The sequence below is a fragment of the Crocuta crocuta genome, unplaced genomic scaffold (genome assembly GCF_008692635.1).
Source record: "Crocuta crocuta isolate KB4526 unplaced genomic scaffold, BGI_CrCroc_1.0 scaffold788, whole genome shotgun sequence".
NCBI classification, from domain to species: domain Eukaryota; kingdom Metazoa; phylum Chordata; class Mammalia; order Carnivora; family Hyaenidae; genus Crocuta; species Crocuta crocuta.
This window is the reverse complement of record NW_027530636.1, coordinates 430,333-453,598: the sequence shown is the minus strand read 5'-3', so window position 1 is coordinate 453,598 and position 23,266 is coordinate 430,333. Positions and strand designations below refer to the sequence as shown.

The window sequence follows — 23,266 nt, the reverse complement described above, 5'->3', positions numbered from 1 at the left end:
TGATCGCCCCAGGGCCATGTTTTTAAAGTGAGCCTTAAAAATACGCAGAATGACAAGGCTGCGTTTTATAAACTCAAGCTGAATATGTTCCAGTCAAAAACCACCTGATAAATTCATGGAAAGAATCTCACAAGTAACACAAAATGTGTTCCTTTGCTTTAAAAAAAAAAAAAGGCACATGATGACTGGCACTCATGCTGATGTCCAAACTATTTGCTCGACCTGTTTTGTATGAGTTTCACCAGGAAACCAACAACTAGAAGACATTCATGTTCATGGCAAAGCTACCACAATCATTTGCTTCATCTGTTTTATGAAAGTTTTATCAGAAAACAAAACAACTTAAAGACCATTTATGCCTTGACATGGAAGAAATGGAAATCATGACCCAAGAAGTGCTAAACAACTGAATTCTAGAAAGCCTTGAAAAAGACCTGAAAAAGACTAGCCAGTCTATTTATCTTCTCTTTATAGTGATTAGAACAGTAAAAAAAAAAAAAAAAAAAAGAGCTAAAGAAGCTCATTTGAATTTGGAAAACTAATGGAACTGCCTGGTAAAGATGGTTATTTGGGAAACACTCTGGGGGAGAAAAAAGAAACAGAAAGCAGAACAAGCTGATGGATGTGAGCCAAGAATCATAAAGTCTGAAATTTAACTAGTGACTTTATCAGTAACTAGTGACTCTTAACAGTAAACAAAAAAAATTAAAGTTCTAATAAACCTACTAATAATAATCAATGGAAAAAAAGCACCAAATAAACAGATAATTCAGAAAATATAAAGGATTGTAAAGTGTTGAACATACCCAGTATAAAAAAAATAAAGACTGATACCATTTTGATTTAAAACCTGGTGAAGGTTTTTAGAAATGGTAATAATTAACACTAAGCAAGAATGCAATGAGATAGGCACTATCAGATACTGGTGATAAGAGTGTAAACTGGCATAGCTTTTCCAGAAGGCAATTCTCAACACAAAAGAATTTTTAAAATATCCTAACAATCCTAAGAATGTGTTCACAGCATTATTTATAACAGCAAACTGGAAATAATAAGGGAATAAAATTTGTAGTACTTCCACATGATGGGATACCTTGTATTCATTAACAGTATTTTCAAAAAATATTTAAGAAAAATGCTCAGAACTCTATTTAAAAATCAGATTCATCTACATACAACACAGTAATTATAAAAATATCACTAAAAATTATTTCCATATACAAAGAGAAAGAACCAGAAGGAAATGCTCCAAAATGTTAATAGTACTCTTTGTGGTACAGTTAGTTTTAAGTTTATTTACACAGTTCAGTACTTCATTTCCTAGAAGCCTATTAATCACTGTTTTTTAATCATCTTATTTAAAAAGACAAGGACTATCTTGGTATATTTTTACTTTCATTAAGAAAAACAAAATGTATAAACACATGAATGGCAAACAGGGGACTTGAACTCTCCATCTTGTAGGGCCACAAAGCTGCTTTGTGACATTGTCCATGAGCTGTTTGGGGTCTCCATTTTCCTCAACTGTAAAATGAGGATGTGCTGCTTCTACATATTTCATAGGGTAATTTCAAGAATAAAATGAGACAATGTGAATGTTATGTTTAACAACCATAACACCTTTCACGTCTATACACAGAAGAATGGAAACTGTTGACTCTAAAGCTGCTAAATGATCAATTCCACACAGCACTCAAAAAGCCGTAGAAAAGGCTAGCCAGTTTACTATATTCTCTAGGCAAGGTTCTATATGGTGCACAGGTTTTTTAAGTGGGCAGTGTTTGACCTCTTGACATTTCATGTATTTATCTATGACTTATGACATTTAATGACTGTGACTTTACAAAGATTTCTTTCCTGTTATTTTGCCTCCATTTAGAAGACACCATCACAAAGGATAGTGAGGCTGCCTTCAGTACGGCCGCCTTCAGTACGGCCCTATGGACCATTACATAAATGTGCTCATCTAAAGTGGAAGACACTATTCTAAATCTTCCCTAGGTTAAAAGCAGTGAGGGGGGTGGGGGTGGGGGAGGAAGTACTACTACTTCAGAAATCTATCTCATTTAAAAGAAACCTATTTTTATCATCATTTCTGACTGTCTGTGGGCAACATAATCATACTAGCAAAAGGCTTTAAAGTTAGACCACTGAAGTTTAAACTCTGGCTCTACCAGCTGCTTCGGATTCTGTGTCTCCTTCTCTTTCCGCCCCTCCACTTCTTGCGCTCTGTCTCATTCTGTCTCTCAAGAATAAATGAATGTAAAAAAAATAATTTCAAATAAATAAATAAATAAAAATAAAAATAAACCCTGGCTCTACCAATAACTGGCTGTACAATAATGGGTAAATTACCTAACCTTTCTAAACCCATTTCCTCAACTATAAAAATAGGCTTCATAATGCTCATAATGGTATCTACCATTCTGGTTACTGAGATTAAATAAAATTACATGCACAAAGCACTTTTGCACATAGACAACCCACAGGAACACCTGGTTCTTTAAGTGTTTACTAAACACTAAAGTAAATGCCTAATATCCACACGTATACAAATGCTCACATACTCACGTGAAGGAAAGTTTTATCTCCACATTTGAAACACACAAAATGGTTCAAGAGGTCAATATGCACTAGAGACCACAACTTCAAATTCCAATATTGTCCAGCTCTACCTCCTTCCTTCGTTGTATGACTAACTATTGTATTTCAAAACAAACAAGATTTCCTATGAATGTCATACTTCTAAATATATCATCAAAATAATTCCTAAGGGGGTTTTAATTAGCCATCTCTTAATGCACAACAGTATGAGGTAACATTTTACAATTATAAGAAATAGTTCTATCTCAGTCTCAGCTTCTCTGAGGTATGTATAGAGAGATTCTTTCAGCCTTTATATACACAAGATCATATAAAGCTTGTTTTGTTTCTGCTTGGAGTTATAAAAATCTCAGTAACACTATACACAGCTTAAAAAACATATAAGCAGACATATATAAACATGTATATAAACAAATGTATATAGACAAGGTGAGTTCACAAGTTATCTATGTAAAGGAGAGGGAAGTACAGTGATTTTACTAAAATCTGGAATTATGCAGTTGCCAACTAACCTGTTAGTGGAGCCCCATGAAAAGTCTGTGATCCTTGATATCCATCAGGCACTGAATCTGGTCCATAATTCTCTGTAGGCCAACGATGAGGGGACCCTGAGTTACTGCTATTTAGTTTCAACTCCTGCATTTCTTTCTGTTGAAAGAAAGAAAACAACTGTAAGCAATTTTCTCATGCCAGAAACAGTACTAGAACACACACATATTTTAAATGTAAATACTCGATGCTTTTTTAGAGTTTCTATATTCCAGTAAGATCTGAGTATGAGGTGCTGATTTAAGAAAATGATCCTTAATTTGTTAAAACTTACTTGTTTCCATTCTTTCATTCCTTAATACCATTACCTAATGCATTCTAGGTTAGAGTTAGAGTTAACTATCACCTAAACAACTGATAACCTCCTAGATGGCCTCATCTCCATTTCCATTCCACACTTATTTAAACTAATGTTTCTAAAGTTGAGTTCTAGCCAAGACACTCCCCTGTTCAAAAACACAAGTACCTACAAATTAAACTTCTCTGATATTCTTGGTCCTCACAAGTACTGCCCCAAACATCCTTCCAGAGCCTCCTTTCCACAATGCTTTCCTCTTCAGTCCACCTGGGCTACACAATGTTCCAAATCATCTCCCAATGCTAGCTTTCCACTTACACACATCTGATGTAATAAAACACTACAAATTCTTCAAGGCTAATGTTCTAATGACCCACTAGGAAAGGAAAAACAACTGACATCCGCTCAGAATATATTTTATATGTATATATAAAATATAGTCCAGGCACTGTACTTAAATTCTCAATCCTTATACAAATAATAAGCAATATGAGCTCATATATTAAAATAAGGGGGGAAAAAAGATGCAGGTAACAGCAGTTGGATTCAAACTAAATTTTATTCCAAAAATGTTTTCACAATACCACCCTGCTGCCTAGACCAAACACCGGACATAATGCTTTCTAATGATAGCTATGTAGCTGGTTATCAGATCTCTGTTTGTAGACAACTAAATGACACCCTCCACAACCCCACAAACTACAAAATGTCCCTTACAAAACAGGCAGTGATCAAAAAACTATTTCTTTTTCCAAAGAAACTACAATGGTATCAGTCAACAGGTCACTTTTTAAAAAACAGTATCAAATATCTGTAAATAGGCCCAGGTATCCAACCAGTTATAAGTAAGGTCACAGACAGATCCAGCATGTCTGCTTTCTTCTTCTAAAAGTGTTTTCAAACAGGTATTTCCCAAAAGGCATATATACTGAGATCAAAAATATCTCTAACTTTCAAGTTAAATAAAATTTTCCTTATCCATCCATCTACTGTGTTTAGCCCAGATGCTGCACATCCAAAAAAAGAATCTGATGGAGTCACCTGGAAAAATTTAGTAGTCACTACTGGTATCTAGACTGTAGTTTTGAACATGCAATTATACTATAATCATAATTTTTAAAATTCAAACAACTAGAAAATGTGCTGATAACTGGTTACAGATGAGAAGCCAAGCAAACAGAAAAGTAAAGAATTGCTTGGCTCAAGAGCATTAATTAGTGGCAGAGTTACCACTAGAAACCAGCTTTTAAGGTACATGGAGTAATGTTCTCCAATACACTGCCAGAGAATACAATGCTGGGTGCCTGATATCCACTTAAGGTAAGCAAAGACTGTATAGAATATCATAATATGTCATGATTATATAAAATAAACACACAAAATCTTTGTGCAAATTCAAAATTTTGTTCCCTTCCAAACAGTACTTTTGTTAAGTCTCAAACACTGCTGATAGCACTGTAATAACCGAACACACATCAAGATTTCCTTTCTGTAACTTTAAAAGTATGAGCGATTTAGTTCTTGCCCAATGAGCATGAAACAGCCTACTTACACTTCCAACTCCAAAAAAGTAAATAAACCTCCTCTGAGCCTTACAGTTAAGGTTACCTTCATATAGCTAAAATAAAATCATGAATAAATAACCATTTCCTTACATATGACAATATTAAAAAGACAGAGACTTTCTGAAACTTAGACCAATACCTAGCTATAAAATACGACATATACTCTCGTTTCTCTTCAGATCGTGTAAATCTTTCGTCTTTTACTAAAATATGACACACACAACCAGCCTGAGAAATAAACTCCTAGACCAAAGTATAATTAGTTTTACTAGTTCAATTCAATCACTTAGGAACCACCTCTACATCAGGAATGCTTCTATGTTTTGGATAAAAGAGTCCCTTTGAAGGATTCACACCTGGTGAGGAAGCAGAAACAAGTAATTCCAAAAATATGGTTAAGCCCAAAAGATAAATGAGAAGATGTTCAACGTCAATCATCATTAGGGAAATACAAATCAAAGTCACCATGAGATATCACTTCACACTTGTCAGAATGGCTAAAATCAAAAACAAAAGAAAGTGCTGGCAAGGATGTGGAAAAAGAAACTTTCATGCAATGTTGGTAAGAATGCAAACCTGTGCAGCCACTGTGGAAGACAGTATGGAAGTCCCTCAAAATATTAAAAATAGAACTATCATATGTTCCAGTAATCACACTACTGGTATTTACCCCAAGAATATGAAGACATTAATTCAAAGGGATATATGCACTCCTATATTTACTGTAGCATTATTTATAACAGCCAAATTATGAAAGGAGCCCAAGAGTCCAATGATAGATGAATAGATGGATAGATGAATGGATAAAGATATAGTGTATATACATATATGAACACACATATACACCATGGGATACTATTCAGCCATAAAAAAGAAGAAAACCTTGCCATTTGCAACAACATGGACGGATTTGTAGAGTATAATGCTAAACAAACTAAGCCAGAGAAGAACACACACCAGAGGATTTCGTGCACATGTAGAATTTNGGGGGGAGGAGAAAGAGACAAACCAAAAAAAACAGACTCAACTATACAGAACAGATAGATGGTTACCAGAGGGAAGGTGAATGGGGGGATGGGTGAAATAGGTAACAGGAATTAAGAACATACTTATTGTAATCAGCATGGAGTAATATATGGAATTATTGAATCACTATATTATACACCTGAAACTAATATAATGCTATGTTAACTACACTGGAATTAAAATTTTAAAAATTAAATTTAAAAAATTATAATTAAAAACATGGGAAAAAATATGGTTAAGGGTCAAGGTAGATGTATGCAAAACAACATGTATAACTCTATCGTAGCATGGCAAAGGGTCATTCAAAATGAGGGAGTGGTAAAGGAAGAAATCTGGGAATACAAGAGGCAGTTTAGAGATATTAAGTGATCTACCTTAATGGCCTCTACTTGCTGGCAGATCATTTTCAGTAAAGAATTTTGATCTTCTGCCCATCGAGGTGGTGTTTTGGGAGAATACTAAAAAAGTAACAAAAAATTTAAAACATTCAGAATAGAAACATATTCTGCAATGGAGCAATTCATTTCTTTGTATTTACCTTGTAACTTTTACTTGGTGATAGAGAGTATTTGGTGGGAGACGGTGTAGAATGTTTTACTTCTGAATCTGCATTTCGAGAAGAACCATTTTTATAAAGTAGACCTCCTTCACTATAATCATCAAGTTCCTGCATGACTGAATTAAGCATCTCTTTTACAGACTCCAGTGGCACAGGCAACTAAAAACAAAAGGCATGAATCAAGTTTGCAGATATAAACAACTCTGAAATAAATACAAGGATTTTATCTTACTGATGTACTTCTATTTTCTCATTTTTGTATAATAACCACTCTTTAGTTTACGTAAGAACACAGCTGAAACTGCTGTGTAATCTAAAGTCTTCTGACTCTAAAGTTTACGCTATTAATACCCCTATTAGCCATAGTAATAGAAGAATGTTAACCTAGGAATATTTTCCCACATGACACAAAATAAGCTACTGATTTTTATTGATTTTGAACAGGGAAACACAGGTGCTAGAATGCACCAGACAATATCAATTCTAATTTAAGAGCAGCAACATGAATTAATCAACAAAATACTTGAAAAGTTGCATAGAACTATAGTTAATCATGACAGTCTAAAGCGCTGGCAGTTAAAGAAAAAAACAAAAAACATAGTCCATAGCAAATGGTAAAGAGGAGGAGAAATGCTCTGAAAGTGTCAGCAACTATTTTCAATTTCAGTGAAATGTTTAACTGCAAAATTCATTAACAGCAAGGAATTAGGCTGCAGTATTTGCTTTATGTTGCCAACGTAACAAAAATAAATGTTCTTCCTTAGAAACCTTTTTTATTCCCCAATAACCATTTTTGTAAGAATAAAAAGCTAGATTCCCATGTTTAAAAAAAACACCGCAAAAAAAAAAAAAACCACACCTAAGAAAAAGCAATGCTAATTAAACATTTATACACACACTGTTCTATGCATTAATAATAGTATATTACTGAGTATTTCTGAAATTATCAAAATATAAAACCAAAGCAAAAAAAACACTTATTACCCAGTTATCAACAGTAAGAAAGTACAAACAGCCTGCAGCTTACCTTCCTGGTTACTGAAAGATTGGAATCACTGTCATCTAAAATCTTTATTAGGTAGTCCCTGGTCTTTCTCAGATAATTTTTGCATTCTTCTTGTTCTTCAGGAGAAAGGGCATCATTTTCAATGTCTTCTGCTTTTCTGTGAAAAATCTAAACAAAGAATGCTCTTATGAAAATTAAGTTTTTTAACACAAAAACACTGTTAACTCACCTACCACCATCTACTTACCAGTGCAAGATTCCAGTAAGAAACAACGTTTTTTATAGATTCAAAAGCAGTGATAGCATCTTCTATATTTCCATTAACTACATCCAATATAGCAAATGTTATGTTTGCTTCTTCCTCGTATTCACCAACTTCAGATGCCTAAACACATTTAGTAATTTTTAGTCCAATTGTCTCTCTCCAGAATATCAATCCCAAGTGATTCCCCAAAGATTTTACATGATCTATGAAATTAACTGTTCAGCCCTCTTTTCTGCATGTTTTGTAACAAGTAGTGGATTTTGGAGAAAAGGATCAAGTAGCCAGGCAATTTATTTAAGCAGTTTATACCTCTATTTCTTTGTTTATAAACTAGAAATCCACATCTTCAGTTCATTCACAAAGGGATCCTCCATTACCTGAATGTCTGCACTATGAAAATGTCTAAACAAAGGGTCTGTAGGTTCAGGAATACTGCTCTTCTTTTTGATTATCTTCAACATTGGCAAAACCTTCTTCCAATAATGAACACTTCTGCCTATGTATTCCCGTTGGTCATAAAAAGAATTAAGACAGCTGCCCTAAAACAGAAAGTTAGAAGCACACAATCTAAGAACACAAATAACAGAATCTAAAAATTCCTTTATAAATGGTCTGAACAAGTGGTTAAAATTTCAAATCAAAGCATAACAGAACCTCAAAAGTCATATGCCTCATTTTCTAAATGTTGGAATAACCAACCACCTGGATATCAGCGATCATTCTAGACCCAACATTAAAACACTTTCAATGATACTACCTAATAAGGCAGCCCTATTTTTTAATAATTTAAAAATAAAATAAAATTTAATCTATTTTTTAAAAATTGCCAATTTAGGGGCATCTGGCTGGCTCAGTTGGTTAACGACTGACTTAGGCCCAGGTCACGATCTNGGCTTAGTCGGTTAAGCGTCTGACTTTCGCTTAGGTCATGATCTCACGGTTTGTGGGTTCGAGCCCCACGTCGGGCTCTGTGCTGACTGCCAGCTCAGAGCCTGGAGCCTGTTTCAGTCTGTGACTCCCTCTCTCTCTGACCCTTCCCTGCTCACACTGTCTCTCTCTCTCTCTCTCCTAGAAATAAATAAAACATTAAAAAAAAAAATTCTTTTTAAATGTTGCCATTTTACATAGCCAAAACCAACCAGTTTAGTCACAGATGTAGTCACATCTACAGTTAACCTTGGCACAAAACAGATTCCAAATATTTAGAAACATCTGGCTCTCAATCTAGAGTCTTCTGCTACTGGTATGTTAAAAAAAAAAAAATTCAAGCTGGATAACATAATTATCATTATTAACATAATTATCAATAATGTAATTATTAAGTAATAATAAGAGCAGTTAATACTTATGTAACATTTACGTGCCAGGCACTGTTCAAAGTACTTATATATTAACTGTTAACAATTTTGTGGCAAGAGTAAAAAATACATTTCACCTGGCATAACAGGAACAAGTGGATACTGTTTCTTTGACCTAAAAAACTCAGTGAAAAGTTTATGATTTTTAAAAATTAGATAATGTTCCAGTGAAAATTCATTTGAGATTCCTTAATAAATTATTAAAAGTAAAAAAAAAATTAGATAACGTTCTTGGGGTGCTTGGGTGGCTCAGTCGGTTGAGCGTCCAACTTCAGCTCACATCACGGTCTTGCAGCTCGTAAGTTTGAGCCCCATCGGGCTCTGTGCTGACAGCTCAGAGCCTAGATAGAGCCTGCTTCAGATTCTATGGTTTCCTCTCTCTCAAAAATAAACATGAAAAAAAATTGTTTAAATAGAAATTAGATAATGTTCTTAAAAATGCTTAAACTTTAATGAACTCACCGTTTTTTGAAGGCATCTTGCCCAATGTACAAGCAGGGCAGGCTGAAGGCCATGTTTTTCCTGGCCCCTTAGAGTGTTTATGTCATGCTGAACTATAAGTCGCAATTTTGCTGAGGTTCCAGGTCTAAAAAAGTTTTAATAAAACTGATTTACAAATGTCAATTTCAAAACATACATGCATATTAATCATCACATAATAATTAAACTCAATCTTCACATGAGACTTAGCTACCTAGGCAATAAGTTTTTAAATTAGTTTTTAATGTTAAAAACCTAGGCAGGAAGTTAAAGCAGTATTTTTATTTTACTACTTACATTGCTTTTCTGTGAATTAAATTACAAACTGCATCCCACCAAGATTTTTGTCTCTCTGTACAAAGCTGCTTACACACAGGAAGTGGCAAGCATAGAGGCTGATAGAAGCTGTGGTGAGAATTATACTTCTCCTTTATTTGTAAGTGGCTGGTATATATCACCCCAAGCAGAAATACCTGGTTTATTTAAAGAAAGATCAATTTAAATTAGGCAAAAAATTAAACAAAACACAAAATATTTAATTGTTAAAATCTTTGCTTACCTCAAGATCTAAAACACATATTGATTCGGGTGCATTTGTTTCAAGTCTTGAGGTTTCCTGGGGCAAATGATGAAACAGCTGCTTTAGCCATTTTCGAATTGCAGGTAAGGTAGGCAGTGAATTCCACTGTAAGCCAAGCCAGGTAAGGTGCTGAAGACTACCATTATGTGCTCGAATGGCACCTGAAACAGATAAAACTGGATTGAGGTTTTGGAAATTTTGCTTGTGCCATCAGTTTTGCCAATTACTCATAATAAATGTATCTTAATTTTAGAAATGCTTTTCTATATGAACTGGCACAAATTTTATAAGTAAAGTTTCATGTACTTACTAAAGGTATTCACACTTTTTATCTAGGAATTTTAATGACCATAGTGATGAAGAAAACTCTTTGCAATTTCATCTAAGGAAAAAATAAAAGGTACTCACCAGAACTCAATAAAACACTGAAGTGACAAAAGCCACCCAGTAAAAAAATCCTGAAACAATGGGTTTTCCTTTAAGTAAAGAGTCACTAAAACAGTGGGATACCACTACATTAATCCCTTGGAATAGTAAAGAGATCTTTTCTTCTACAAGAAATTAAAAAAAAAAAATTAACGTTTATTCATTTTTGAGAGAGAGTGACAGACTGCGAGTGAGGCTGAGAGAGGGAGACACAGAATCTAAAGCAGGCTCTACGCTATGAGCTGTCAGCAAAGTCCAAAGCAGGGCTTGAATCCACAAAGTATGAGACCATGACCTGAGCTGAAGTTGGACCCTTAACCATCTGAGAAACCCATCCCTCCTCTACAATAAATTTAATACTGAAAAAGTTATGGGCTTTTGGAAGCATAAAGAGGTACAACCCTTCCAGCAATATGGCACTTTACAAGAGATTTAAAGTTCATCAACTTGACTCCAGTCATTCTATCTTTAGGAAACGCTATGGGAAAATGTGAAATGGAGATACTTTAACAGTGAACAAACTGTTAGATGCTCAACAACAAAAAGTGTCATGAAAATTATGGCTAATTGACACAACAGATTATATTGGCATTAAAAGTGGTATTTACCAAAACAGATAAACAGGGAGATAATTCACAAATGAAGACAATCATATTATAGTATAAACAACTATTTAGAGGAAAAACATGGGACACCTGGCTTAGTTAAGTATCCGACTTCAGCTCAGGTCATGGTCTCACAGCTTTTGAGTTCGAGCTCCTCATTGGGCTCCGTGGTGACAAGTTAGAGCCTGGAGCCTGCTTCAAACGCTGTATCTCCCTCTCTCTCTGCCCCTCCCCTGCTTGCTCACTCTCTCTCTCAAAAATGAATAAACATTTTAAAAAATGTTAAAGTACAGAAGAAAAACATGCCACCATTACCACTACCAACCCCTCAGATCCCCCTACCTCACCAAAAACCTCAAAGACATACAGGAAAATATTAAGTCATTATTTCTGGGTAACGAGATTATGAGCAATTTCTTTCTTTTTGCTTTTATTCTTCTCCTAAAATAAGAAGATTAAGATACAAAATGTTTACTTTAAAAGATACAACTTACCAACATCATATCTTGCCAAATCATCAGGCTCTGGTGCTTGCACAGCAATGTTTCCAATATCATCTTTACCAAGGAAAGATCTATCCTTAGGTAACTGGCTAGAAAACAGAGCATCATACAAAGCAGACTGCCCACTTTTATTGGCAAAGGATTCTACAACCTCTTTTAAAAAATCTTGCTTGTCACGACTTAAGTTTAGCAGCATGTGTCCTGAAAAACAAATTATTTCCATCATTTGAAAAACATTGTTCTTACTCACATCTCTCAATAGTTTCACTCATATACCCTAAGGAGAAAAAAAATATGACTACCTTAGGGCTAACCCTCCAGCCCAGAAACCACAACTGAACAAAAAGGGTTCTTCAGCAAAAAATGGACAAAGATTACAGATTTAAGAGCTATCTGTATCTACATACTAGACTGAAAGGAAAGAGAAGACCTGAATATGTGAGAAAAATGTCAAAAGCATTTAAAGTATTTACATTTTAGATGGAAACTGTGTAATTTAAGTGGCCAAAGGAGGGCAGAGCCAACCTCAAATTCTCTGATCTGTCAACCAATTTCTAAGCCCAGCTGCTAAGACTCATCCTTGAAAAAGTTTTTAAAAACAATTATTTCCAGGCCACACTCCCAGAGATTCTGATTCCACAGGTTTGGGGTGAGGAATCTATTTTTAAAACACTCCTTGGATAAAGTTCTTGTACCTCCCGTAACATGGATGAACCCTGAAAACACTATGGTAAATGGAAGAAATGTCAGTCACAAAAGACCACACAATGTACGGTTCAATTTATAAAAAATGCCCAGAATAAGGAAATCGAAAGAGATAGAATATAAATGGGTGTCTAAGACTAGGGGGCTTGGGGGGAAATGGGAAGTGACTACTAATGGCTATGACATTTCTTTACAAGGTGATGAACATGTTCTAAAATTGTGGTGATGATTGCACAATTCTGTGAACATACTAAAAACCACTGAGTCATACATTTATGTGGATTATATAGTATGTGAAGTTACTCTCAATTAAGCTGTTTAAAAAAAAAAAAAACCAAAAACACCATTCCTTCGAATTCTGCTAGTCAGGTTTGGTTACCACCAGACTTTCTCTCCAAAAATTTGAAGAAACAGATTCAGGAATGCCCAAATCAAAGATGTTAAAAAACATTTCATTTTACTAACTGTAACCCTGCAAAACCATCTATGACAACCCTTCAAGGGAGACAGGAAACATAAGAAAAAAATGCAAAGTTACTTCTTTAAGGACTGAAAGTCCACCTCTTACACAAAAGTAAGCTATAGGATAGAGGAGCAATATAAGCTTTGATCAAGAGTCTAACAAGAAAGCTTAGAGTAACTTTAATAGTACTACTTGCTCTTTACAAAGTTCATTCAACTTGATATCAAAACTGCTGCTTACATAAAGCATTATGCTTCTGCAGCTCATTGCTTGATTCACTGGCCAATATCTTGAAGTTTCTGCCTCACCAAAACCAGATGATATGTAACAGACGTTTGGATCCATCCCAAATAGTCAAAAGTGGAATAAATTTACAAATTCCAAAAGCCTAACAGTATGTAAGTATCTATCTTTTATCTTATTGTGTTGTCAGTTCCTTAAGAGATCCATTACTTCTTCAGCTTTATATTCCTCATAGCAAGATCTTATAAACTACGGATGTTAAACGGCTGGCAAATCAGTAATTATTCTTAGTTCAAGAAGTGCATTAAAATATTTAGAATGGAGGCTTTAGCACCTAGATAAAGCAGGGATTAAAGAGTTTCTCCATCCAGGAGCAAACAATATGAAACATTTGTTACCTTCTGAAGGAGGCACTACTAGTTCTACCTCTCTTGCCCTCATCCAAGATGGCAAAGAGGAATAAATGATTATGCAAAGTATCTCCTAAACAAACAGGATTATCATAAGATGTACTCTAACAAAGAACTTTTTTCTTTTTAAAATAAAATTAATTAAATATTACTATTACCTGATTGGCTCAGACGATCATAGGCCATCATTTCCAGTAGATTTTGTCCAGCTTCACCTTTTATTAATTTAATCTTTGGTCTTGGAACCTGGTAATTTTAAAATCAAGTCTTAATTTAGTGATACCCATATTTCTAACAGTAACATGTTCCTTTCTGTTACCCTGTGCTTTTTTTTTTTTTGATGACGAACAATTAACCAATGGCTAAACTGAGGAGTTGCAGTTTTTCAACTGAAAAAACGAGGAATCAAGGAATTTAGATAACATATAAAAGCTGTCTACAAAGATTAACTTCCAAGAAATTACTTTCTACTATAAAAGCACCTTCAACTGCTACACTACAGACAGCACATTTTCAAAGAGTATGGATACTGTGGGACACCACTGGGATCAAGTGAGACACCTTGCAAAAGGACTACAAGCTGTGTCCTATGAGAAGCTGAAAAAAATGAAGAGAAAATATAAAAGCCTCTTTCAGATATAAAGAAAATCATCTCATAAAAGAAGAGTTCGATGTTTTTAAATAGTACCAAAAGAAAAACACCAATGAGTAGCAAGGTGAAAAATATTTTTGCTCCCCATAGGGAAGCACTAAGACCCAAACTATCAAAAATGCAAAAGGCTATCTTGAAAAGCAGTGAATGTTCGTCACTGAAAATATTCAGTCACAGGCAACAGCCACTTACTACAGATAGTCTAAAAAGAATACGAGTGGTTGGAGTAACTGCTGTTAAATTTCAATGACTTTCTTAATTGGTAGTGGGAGTACAATTTGGTGCAACTTCTTTGAAGCTGGAAATTTGGCAAAAGCCCTACAAATTATAAATGCATAGATGCACTCTGATTCTTCTTTCAAGAATTTATTTTACCCATAAAGTTTCACATGTGAAATGTCAAAAGTTATTCATTAAAGAATTATTTGAAATAGCATAGCAAAAAAATACAAGTAACCTACTGACTTGGCTTTAGGGAACTGGTTTAAAAAAAAAAAACACCAAAACTACAGTACATTCATAGAATAGAATGATATGCAACCATAATACTCATGCTATGCTTTCTATACAGACATAGAAATATCACCAACACATATATTATGAAAACAAGCGAAGGAAATAAAAATGTACAGAATGTTTCTATCTATAACTTTTTAAGGGAAGTGGGAGTGGGCAGTGTGTCCATTTGTTTACACATGCACAAAATACTTCTTGAAGAACTCACAAGAAATGAGTATCATTAGTTCCTCCAGGGAAGAGAAGTAAATGACTGAAAGAACGGAAGTAGGAAGGAATTCTCACAGTATTACTCTTATATGCCATTAGAATTTTAGACAATATGAATACAATTACTTTTCCAACACTAATTTTTCAAAGTAACCATATTCCTTGAATCTAAAAATCTTCTCTTTTGAGTTTTAGGAACATTAGTTAGACCTACAGTTTTATCCACAAGTTTTCTAAACATGATGGCAAACTGTCACCGAAGATGTTGAAAAACACACAAAATGAGAAACAAAATGTGATATAACTCTTTTTGCTTTCAAACTGACCTCAATTCCTAAAACTGGCCCCTTTTACAGCTATCATTTATGATTAATTAGTTATGAATCCACTCAGTCACATCATCCCAAGTCAACATTTTCTCACCTGAAATTAAACAGTTTCAAGAGAGACTTTGTGTATTGCCTACCTGAAATGCAGATACACTTAATAAAACCACAATATTCACTTGATCAAGAGTCTGAAAATCCTACCATTAAAGACACTGGCCTGACAGGATTCCTTAAGGACTCCTATGTCAGTCTACACTTCCCTTGTATACTTATAATCATTTGATAATTAAGTTTTACAACACATGACAATATAAAATTCAAGCATCTAAGAGGTTTCCATTTTTTATCCATTCAATGGAAATGTGTAGTAGGTAAAAGAGAAGGACTGAAATAGACATCTCTATGCTGAAATGAGACAATGGAAAAACTGAAAAAAGCAAAATGTTAGACAGTAGATAAAGCACACCTTCACTGAGACAACAGAGTTTTTAAAAGTAAAGAAAGGAGGGGCGCCTGGGTGGCTCAGTCGGTTAAGCATCTGACTTTGGCTCAGGTCATAATCTCAGGGTTTATGGGTTCGAGCCCCACGTCAAGATCCGTGCTAACAGCTCAGAGTCTGGAGACTGCTTTGGATTCTGTCTCCCCTCTGTCTCTGTCCCTCACCTGTTCACGTGCTCGCTCGCTCTCAAAAAATAAACAGTAAACAAACAGTAAAAAAAAAAAAAAAGGTAAAGAACGGACGTGTTGTATGCTTACATATGCAGAAAAACTTCTGAATACTCAAGATACTGGCAACAGTATTTGTCTTATAGGAAAGATTTGAGTGAATTGTTTAAGAAGGAAATTTAGGGGCACCTGGGTGGCTTAGTCAGTTAAGCATCGGACTCTTGATTTCAGCTCAGGTCATGATCTCGTGGTTTGTGAGTTCGTGCCTGGCACTGGGCACTGTGCTGACAGCGCGGAGCCTGCTTGGGATTCTCTCAGCCCCTCCCCGGCTCTCTCTCCCTCTATCTCAAGATAAATAAATAAGCTTTTAAAAAATAATAAATAGGGGCGCCTGGGTGGCTTAGTCAGTTAAGCGCCCGACTTTTGCTTAGGTCATGATCTCGCGGTTCGTGGGTTCGAGCCCTGCGTCGGGTTCTGTGCTGACTGCCAGCTCAGAGCCTGGACCTGTTTCAGAGTCTGTAACTCCCTCTCTCTCTGACCCTCTCCTGCTCACGCTGTCTCTCTCTCCTAGAAATAAATAAAACATTAAAAATAAATAAATAAATGAAGGAAATTTAGTTTTTACTATTAAAAAGGGCTAAAGTTTAAAACAATTGACTGCATTAACTTTAAAATATATATGTTTTTAAAAAGTAATAGATTCTAGTTTCCATTAAAAATAACCATCACTTACTTGAAAATTCTTTAAAAATATTAATCATAAGAACATTTTAGTGCCTACATAAATTAGCGACTTCATTAACTTCATTCATTTTCACTAATACTTATATACTTCTTTATGAACCTAAATGCTTCTGCTAACAAACAGAAGCAATTAACATTGTGGGCTGAATATATAGAGGCGCCTGAGTAGCTCAGTAGGTTGAGCATGTGACTTCAGCTCAGGTCATGATCTCACGGTTTGTGGGTTCGAGCCCTGTGTCGGGCTCTGTGCTGACAGCTAGCTCAGAGCCTGGAGCCTGCTTCAGATTCTGTGTCTCTCTCTCTGACCCTCCCATGCTCATGATGTCTCTCTCTCTCAGAGATAAAAACATTTAAAAATTAAAAAAAAAAAAAAAAGATCTATATAACATGAACTCAGAGGAGGAGGATTCCCTAAAAGTACAGGGAATCCTTTTTTCTTTCCCTAAGCAAAAGATAGTTCGCTAAAACTAACAAGTTTTATAAGCCAGGCCCTTTGCATTTTTGTGCAGACTGCTAATTTCTTTTCATTTCAAAATTAATACAAACTCACTAAAGAAAACATTAAAATTACAAAAATGGATTAGGGAAGGGTTAACGGCCAGCATTTTATCATCATAATGGTTCATATTTCAGCATCTTTCCTTCATGTCATGTTCTATGTATAAAGAAAGAAATTCTGTTTCCAAAGATGAAGATACACTTATATATTGTAGATGTCACCACCGTTATGAACACATTACATATGTGTTTCAATTAACATGTTAAACACATTTTTCTATCATAGCTTATGTAACCATCCCCCAAATTTACTTACTTTTCTGTCCAATTTATGCATGCACATAAATGCATTCTTTTTGAATCAAATTTTATCCATATTTGAGATTATTTCCTTATTACAGGTCCCCAAAAATGGCAGAGTAAAAAGGTCAAATTCTTCAAAGTGGTCATCCAGTAAATCAAGCAATACAGACTACCACCAGCAATGCATCAACATACCTGTTTCACTTCACCAATACTATATAAATCTTGTTATTTTTCACCTCTCAAATTAACAATTTCATTAACTTCAATTCTACAAATTTCTTCATATTTTCAATATATACCAGGACACACCTCCATGATATACAACAGAGTCTCAGTGAAATGTTAACTATATCCAAAACCAGAAAAAGCTTACCTGAAACGCTATAAGATAGCACAGTGCGGCTAGTTCAGAAAGAGCTCGCCATTGCAGGTCACTATGCTGACCCATCTTCAAAAGCAGAGAACCAGCATGCATGTAGAAATGTCCTTTTACTTCTAAGAAAGTAGTTGAGAGTTCATCATTTCCACCCACACAAGATTTCACAGACTGAAGAGCACTATCAAAACTGCAATATTAAATTATTAAACAGGTATTAAACTTATCACGTTATGAATAATCACAGTATCATGATTTAATTAAACATTAAATTAACAAAGGGATTTATTTCAAGCTTCATCTTCCACATTCAAACTAATAATCTTCATTCTCTATTTTATAAATCATGTAGTGTTTGTTTTTATTCAACATACTTCCTATACTTCAAGTTTAACCTCTAGAATGTCTTATTCCAAACAGTTATTTCTAGCTCTCCAATCAGAGAAAAGATACAAATCAAAAGATATGATTACTGGGGCACCTGGGTGGTTCAGCTGGTTAAGCATCCAACTCTTGGTTTTGGCTCAGGTCATGATCTCACAGCTTCATGGGTTCTAGCCCTGCATCAAAGTCCATGCTGACAGTGCAGAGCCTGCTTGGTATTCTCCCTCTCTCTCTGCCCTTCCCCCACTCGTATTGTTTCTGTATCTCCCAAAATAAATAAACCTTTTTAAAAAAAGATGATTATTGATTACAGTGTAGGTTTTGTAAGTGACCAGCATAAAACTGGAAAACTAAAATATTTTCTAGATCATACAGTTTCACTATTTAATTCAAAGTTGGAATTGCTCAAATTAGACATGCCATTTTCAAATTAAGTAAATAACTGATAAGATATTTGGGATTAATTACAGGCTTAAACTGAATTTCTATTATTCGTAAATGTACTAATTAGTGCTTCTAAATTCAAACAGTCCTCAGAATCCTCACTTTGTAAGAAAAACAACACCTGATAGAAACATGAAGCATGTTTTCTAAATAGGTTATAACAAGTAAGTTCCAGGAAACCCCTCGTTTCTCAAAACCCCTTCAGGGTATCAGTGAAGTTCAAATTATTTTTTATAAGTTTTATTTATTTATTGGGGGGGAGAGGGGAAGAGAGACAAGGAGACAGAGAATCCCAAGCAGGTTCTGCACTGTCAGAGTAAAGCCCAATGTGAGGCTTACCCATGAACCCTGAGATCATGACCTGAGGCTGAAACCAAGAGCCAGACACTTAACTGACCTAGCCACCCAGGTGCCCCAAGTTTAAATTATTTTTATAGCACTACTAAGAAATTGTCTTTTCCACCCTCATTTTCTCAGGTGATCTGAGAAACATTCTCAAATGTTTGAGTATATAACCATATAAAAGAAAACATCATAAATATTTTCTAAAATAATCTGAAAGTTAAAATGTTTTTAGATACCACCCTTACCCGCCATTTTAGAACACTAAGAAATTCTTTAAGAGAACTACTGTATCCCCTAGCTCCCCAAACACCAGACGGGGAACAAAAATTACTTTTCAAACAAATGCACAGCCTAAATCAGAGATTGACAAACTACCTCTATAAAGAGCCACATACTAATCTGGCTGTGCAGGCATACAATCTCTGTCACAGCTGCTCAGCTCCACCGTCAAATGTGGGCAGCCACAGATAATACACAAGAGGCACAGCTGTGCTCCTATAAAAGCATATTTACAAAATCAGGCAGGGAGCTGTATCTGGCCTAGACGCTCTGGTGAACCCCTGCTCTCAACTAACATTCTTATACAAATCCAACTGATGTTTTTGTTCAATGAAATTTATTTTAATAAAGTGGAGATATGTTCCTAGAAATCAAAATTTAGGAAAACAGAAAAGTCATACATTATACGTTACCTTGTTTCTAAGCAAAAAGATTAAAAGTTTTCTGAAATACTGGGAATGCTAAATGCTTCTACTAAAACATCTGATAGATCGAAGTCTATTTTGATTTTCACTCAAGATTATATCATTTTTTAAACAAAATATGAAACAGCAGTTAAAACATTCATTTTCAGGACTACTAAGCATGCCAAAACTGGATATATAACTATAATAATTTAATCAAGTCTGTATAATAACATAGTTCTCTAAAAAATCAAAGTCATACAAAACCAATTATAATAGCCCCAAAAAATAAATAAGGTTATTGTATTAACTATCACCCCTGGGTACATTATAGAAATAGTGATGCAGTAAAGATGTTTAGACCAAGGAACTGAATTCACTACAAAAAGAAAATCTATAATCGGCACTAAAGTATTCTCTTACACTCAACATACCTTTCCAATAATTCTCTACTTTCTTGCACATCTCTGGTGGAGAGCGTAAGAAGCATAAGGTTAGCATAGGCCAGAAGTAAATCTTTATTGGCAGTTTGCCAGCTACTTTTATCAGACTCCAAACACTGTGAAGATTCCATATATTCCTATTTTGTAGAAAAAACACTCAATTACAAAACTTTACCAAGCATTACAAAATTAGTTTTGTGTCTAGTGTTATAAACTCCTTTGCCCATCCTATTCGTTAAACCACTGATTTTTACATCAGCCTACTAAAACACCAAAAGCATACATACTTGTTGCACTTATCTCTCCAATCTACCCATTATAAAACTGAAATCATCTTACTAAAAATTTCATTTCACAGTTGCTATACGTAAATGGAAGAAACTTAAGTCTCAGAGAGCACCACTAAAATACAAAGGGAGTATAGTTATTGTCTACATAAAAGCATAGACACCCAAGAGTTTTTACCTACCTTAAGGGTCTGTACAACACATGAATTCCATTGTAAACTTGAACGCAAAGTTATGTTTTTCTCTGCCTCATGGCAGTGAGCCACAGCATCCTTCAATCTTTTATTTGAGCGATACAGCTCTACTAGTCGGATGTTTACATAGACATCATCAGGTCTGGCATAAAGTTCTGACTGTATCAAATCAAAAAGTTTATTCCATCCATCTTCACCTTTGCAGTCTAAAAGCTGTTCCTATTTAAAAAATAGATTATCAATGATTTAGAGGAATACATGTGCACATTTAAACGTATCATGGTTCACATCATGGTTCCTATGAACACCATTCCACTGTGTATAGCTTTAGTAAATTACCACAACAAGTAACATCCTATGTATCTCAACTCTTGTGGAAGAAAGCTGCTTCCAGCCAGAAACTAAACTTCAAGAAACTTAGGTGGAAAGAAACATCTGGGATTGCATAGTAACAATGGCTGCCCACACACACCTCACAGATGGCCAGGACTACTGCACCACATCCCTACCTATATACCCCAGTCACCACTAGAAACCTAGCTTCCCTGTCAATCCTCATAACAAGGTCTTTATCCTCAAACTGTTCTGCACCTCCATAATCTGACTCAATCCTCTACTCACTCTGGTCCCACTTTAAAGCCCCTATTGTTCTGCTATCTTCTCAGAGACCTCACCATCTAGCCTTAACTAAATGGAGTATTACCAGGGCGCCTGGGTGGCTCAGTCGGTTGGGCATCCGACTTCGGGTCAGGTCATGATCTCACGGTTCGTAGGTTCAAGCCCCGCATCGGGCTCTGTGCTGACAGCCAGCTCAGAGCCTGGAGCCTGTTTCAGATTCTGTGTCTCCCCCTCTCTCTGACCCTCCCCTGCTCACGCTATCAGAAATAAATAAATAAAACATTAAAAAATTAAAAATAAATAAATCAATAAATGGATTTTACCTTGAGATAATCCCCATTACTTCTCTGCCATGATAGCCTTTTCTCTGCTAGCCTATATATAAGTAGAGGAAGTAGGATTGGTAACCTACTCACCACCAAATCATGTATCCCCACACACATGTATTTACAATCCTGTTTCCCAAAAGACATTCTATCCAATTCTTCCACTCATTCCTCATGAACAACTGGAATAAAATACTCTTCCTTCATTCATAAGCCATCAGTAGTATTAGCAACTGGAAGATGTGCAAAGATATACAACAGTCTGGCTACTTGGTTCTTTAATTACCTCATCTCTATGGCTTTGCTTTACACTCCAGCCTCAGCCATCCATTTAGCACTGATTTGCGTCTTCAAAATGTATATTTTGATCATACTGCTTAGATCACTCTACCCCCCTTATTCTTTCACCTCACTGTGGGCACACATACCCTCACTGCCACATGGAAAGAAAGCTGTCTTCAATATACTGTTATTACCATGTTTTAATTTTCCACAAAACACATATTTTCCTTCTCTGTCAACCTAAAATGCCATAATCCCTAATATCCATAATTACTGCTTGCTCACAGATCCCCTCAATTTATCCCCTCTACCTTTCCTTAGAAGAACCCTACCATCTGCATTCTCTGTGCCTTATATACTAACAGTTGAACAATAAAGGGTAAGGTATTTGGGAATTGGGGAAATCACAACCAGGCTAACTGACTACCATAATCTCGAGATTCCAAACCGGTAATGCCTAGAACAAAATTCTACTTGACCTCTAATAGATTCACTTTCTCCATTTCCTGAAAAGATTACTTCAGGGGCATCTGGGTGGCTCAGTTGGTTAAGCATGAGTTCAAGCCCTGTGTTGTCAGGCTCTGTGCTGCCAGTGTGGAGTCTGCCTGGGATTCTCTGTCTCCCTCTCTCTCTGCCCCTCGCCTACTCTCTTTTCTCAAAATATATTTTAAAAAATTTTAAAAAATCGTTAAGTAAAAGATCAATACCTTCATAGGTGCTTTTCAAAACCTCTACTCTCATATCCAAGAGAGAAAGCCCTCTCACTAATATTTTCATTCATTAATCAAATGCCAAAAAAATACTTACCTTAAGTAAGCCTTAAATTTTAGAAGAAACAGAATTGCATTTCAATCTCAAAAAAAACTGGGGAAAAAATCTGATGTAAGAAAGGTTTAGCTTTAAAGTTACTAAAGAAAATCACCATCGCAGCTCGTTTTTTTTTTCTTTTTACAAGAAAAGTAAAGTCCTTCCAATATATATGGTCCTTAATGTTAATGTCATCAAATAAATTGGATTGTCAAGGCCAATAAGGAAATTACGATTCAGGCATAATACAAAGACAATAAGGTAAAGAAATCTACACTTGGACCTGACACTTCAGATTAATATTTAAAACCCAGCTGCTTATTATAGGAAGAAGAAAACAATGTTACTAGTTTATCACTAAGGTTGTTTTTATATTTAATTTTTTTTAATTTTTATATTTATTTTGAGAGGGAGAGAGAGAGTGGAAGCAGGGGAGGGGCGGGGCAGGGGGGAGAGAGACAGAGAGAGAGAGAGAATCACAAGCAGGCTCTGCACTGTCAGCGTGGAGACG

At 35.4% G+C, this 23,266-nt stretch overlaps 1 protein-coding gene across 1 annotated transcript in view; it reads right to left on the bottom strand.

Moving 5' to 3' along the window:
• The window catches only part of LOC144235139 (E3 SUMO-protein ligase RanBP2), a 73,829-nt gene that overhangs the window by 21,632 nt on the left and 28,931 nt on the right, over positions 1 to 23,266 (bottom strand). Inside the window, exons 5-18 of the mRNA XM_077768544.1 lie at positions 20,711 to 20,941; positions 20,233 to 20,378; positions 17,940 to 18,132; positions 13,804 to 13,891; positions 11,816 to 12,025; positions 10,270 to 10,451; positions 10,008 to 10,183; positions 9,693 to 9,816; positions 8,250 to 8,411; positions 7,855 to 7,992; positions 7,629 to 7,775; positions 6,581 to 6,760; positions 6,417 to 6,500; positions 3,117 to 3,252 (exon numbers count right to left, since the gene is read on the bottom strand). Of these exons, the coding sequence (XP_077624670.1) occupies positions 3,117 to 3,252; positions 6,417 to 6,500; positions 6,581 to 6,760; positions 7,629 to 7,775; positions 7,855 to 7,992; positions 8,250 to 8,411; positions 9,693 to 9,816; positions 10,008 to 10,183; positions 10,270 to 10,451; positions 11,816 to 12,025; positions 13,804 to 13,891; positions 17,940 to 18,132; positions 20,233 to 20,378; positions 20,711 to 20,941 (2,197 nt within the window). The remainder of the gene's footprint in view (positions 1 to 3,116; positions 3,253 to 6,416; positions 6,501 to 6,580; positions 6,761 to 7,628; positions 7,776 to 7,854; positions 7,993 to 8,249; positions 8,412 to 9,692; positions 9,817 to 10,007; positions 10,184 to 10,269; positions 10,452 to 11,815; positions 12,026 to 13,803; positions 13,892 to 17,939; positions 18,133 to 20,232; positions 20,379 to 20,710; positions 20,942 to 23,266) is intronic.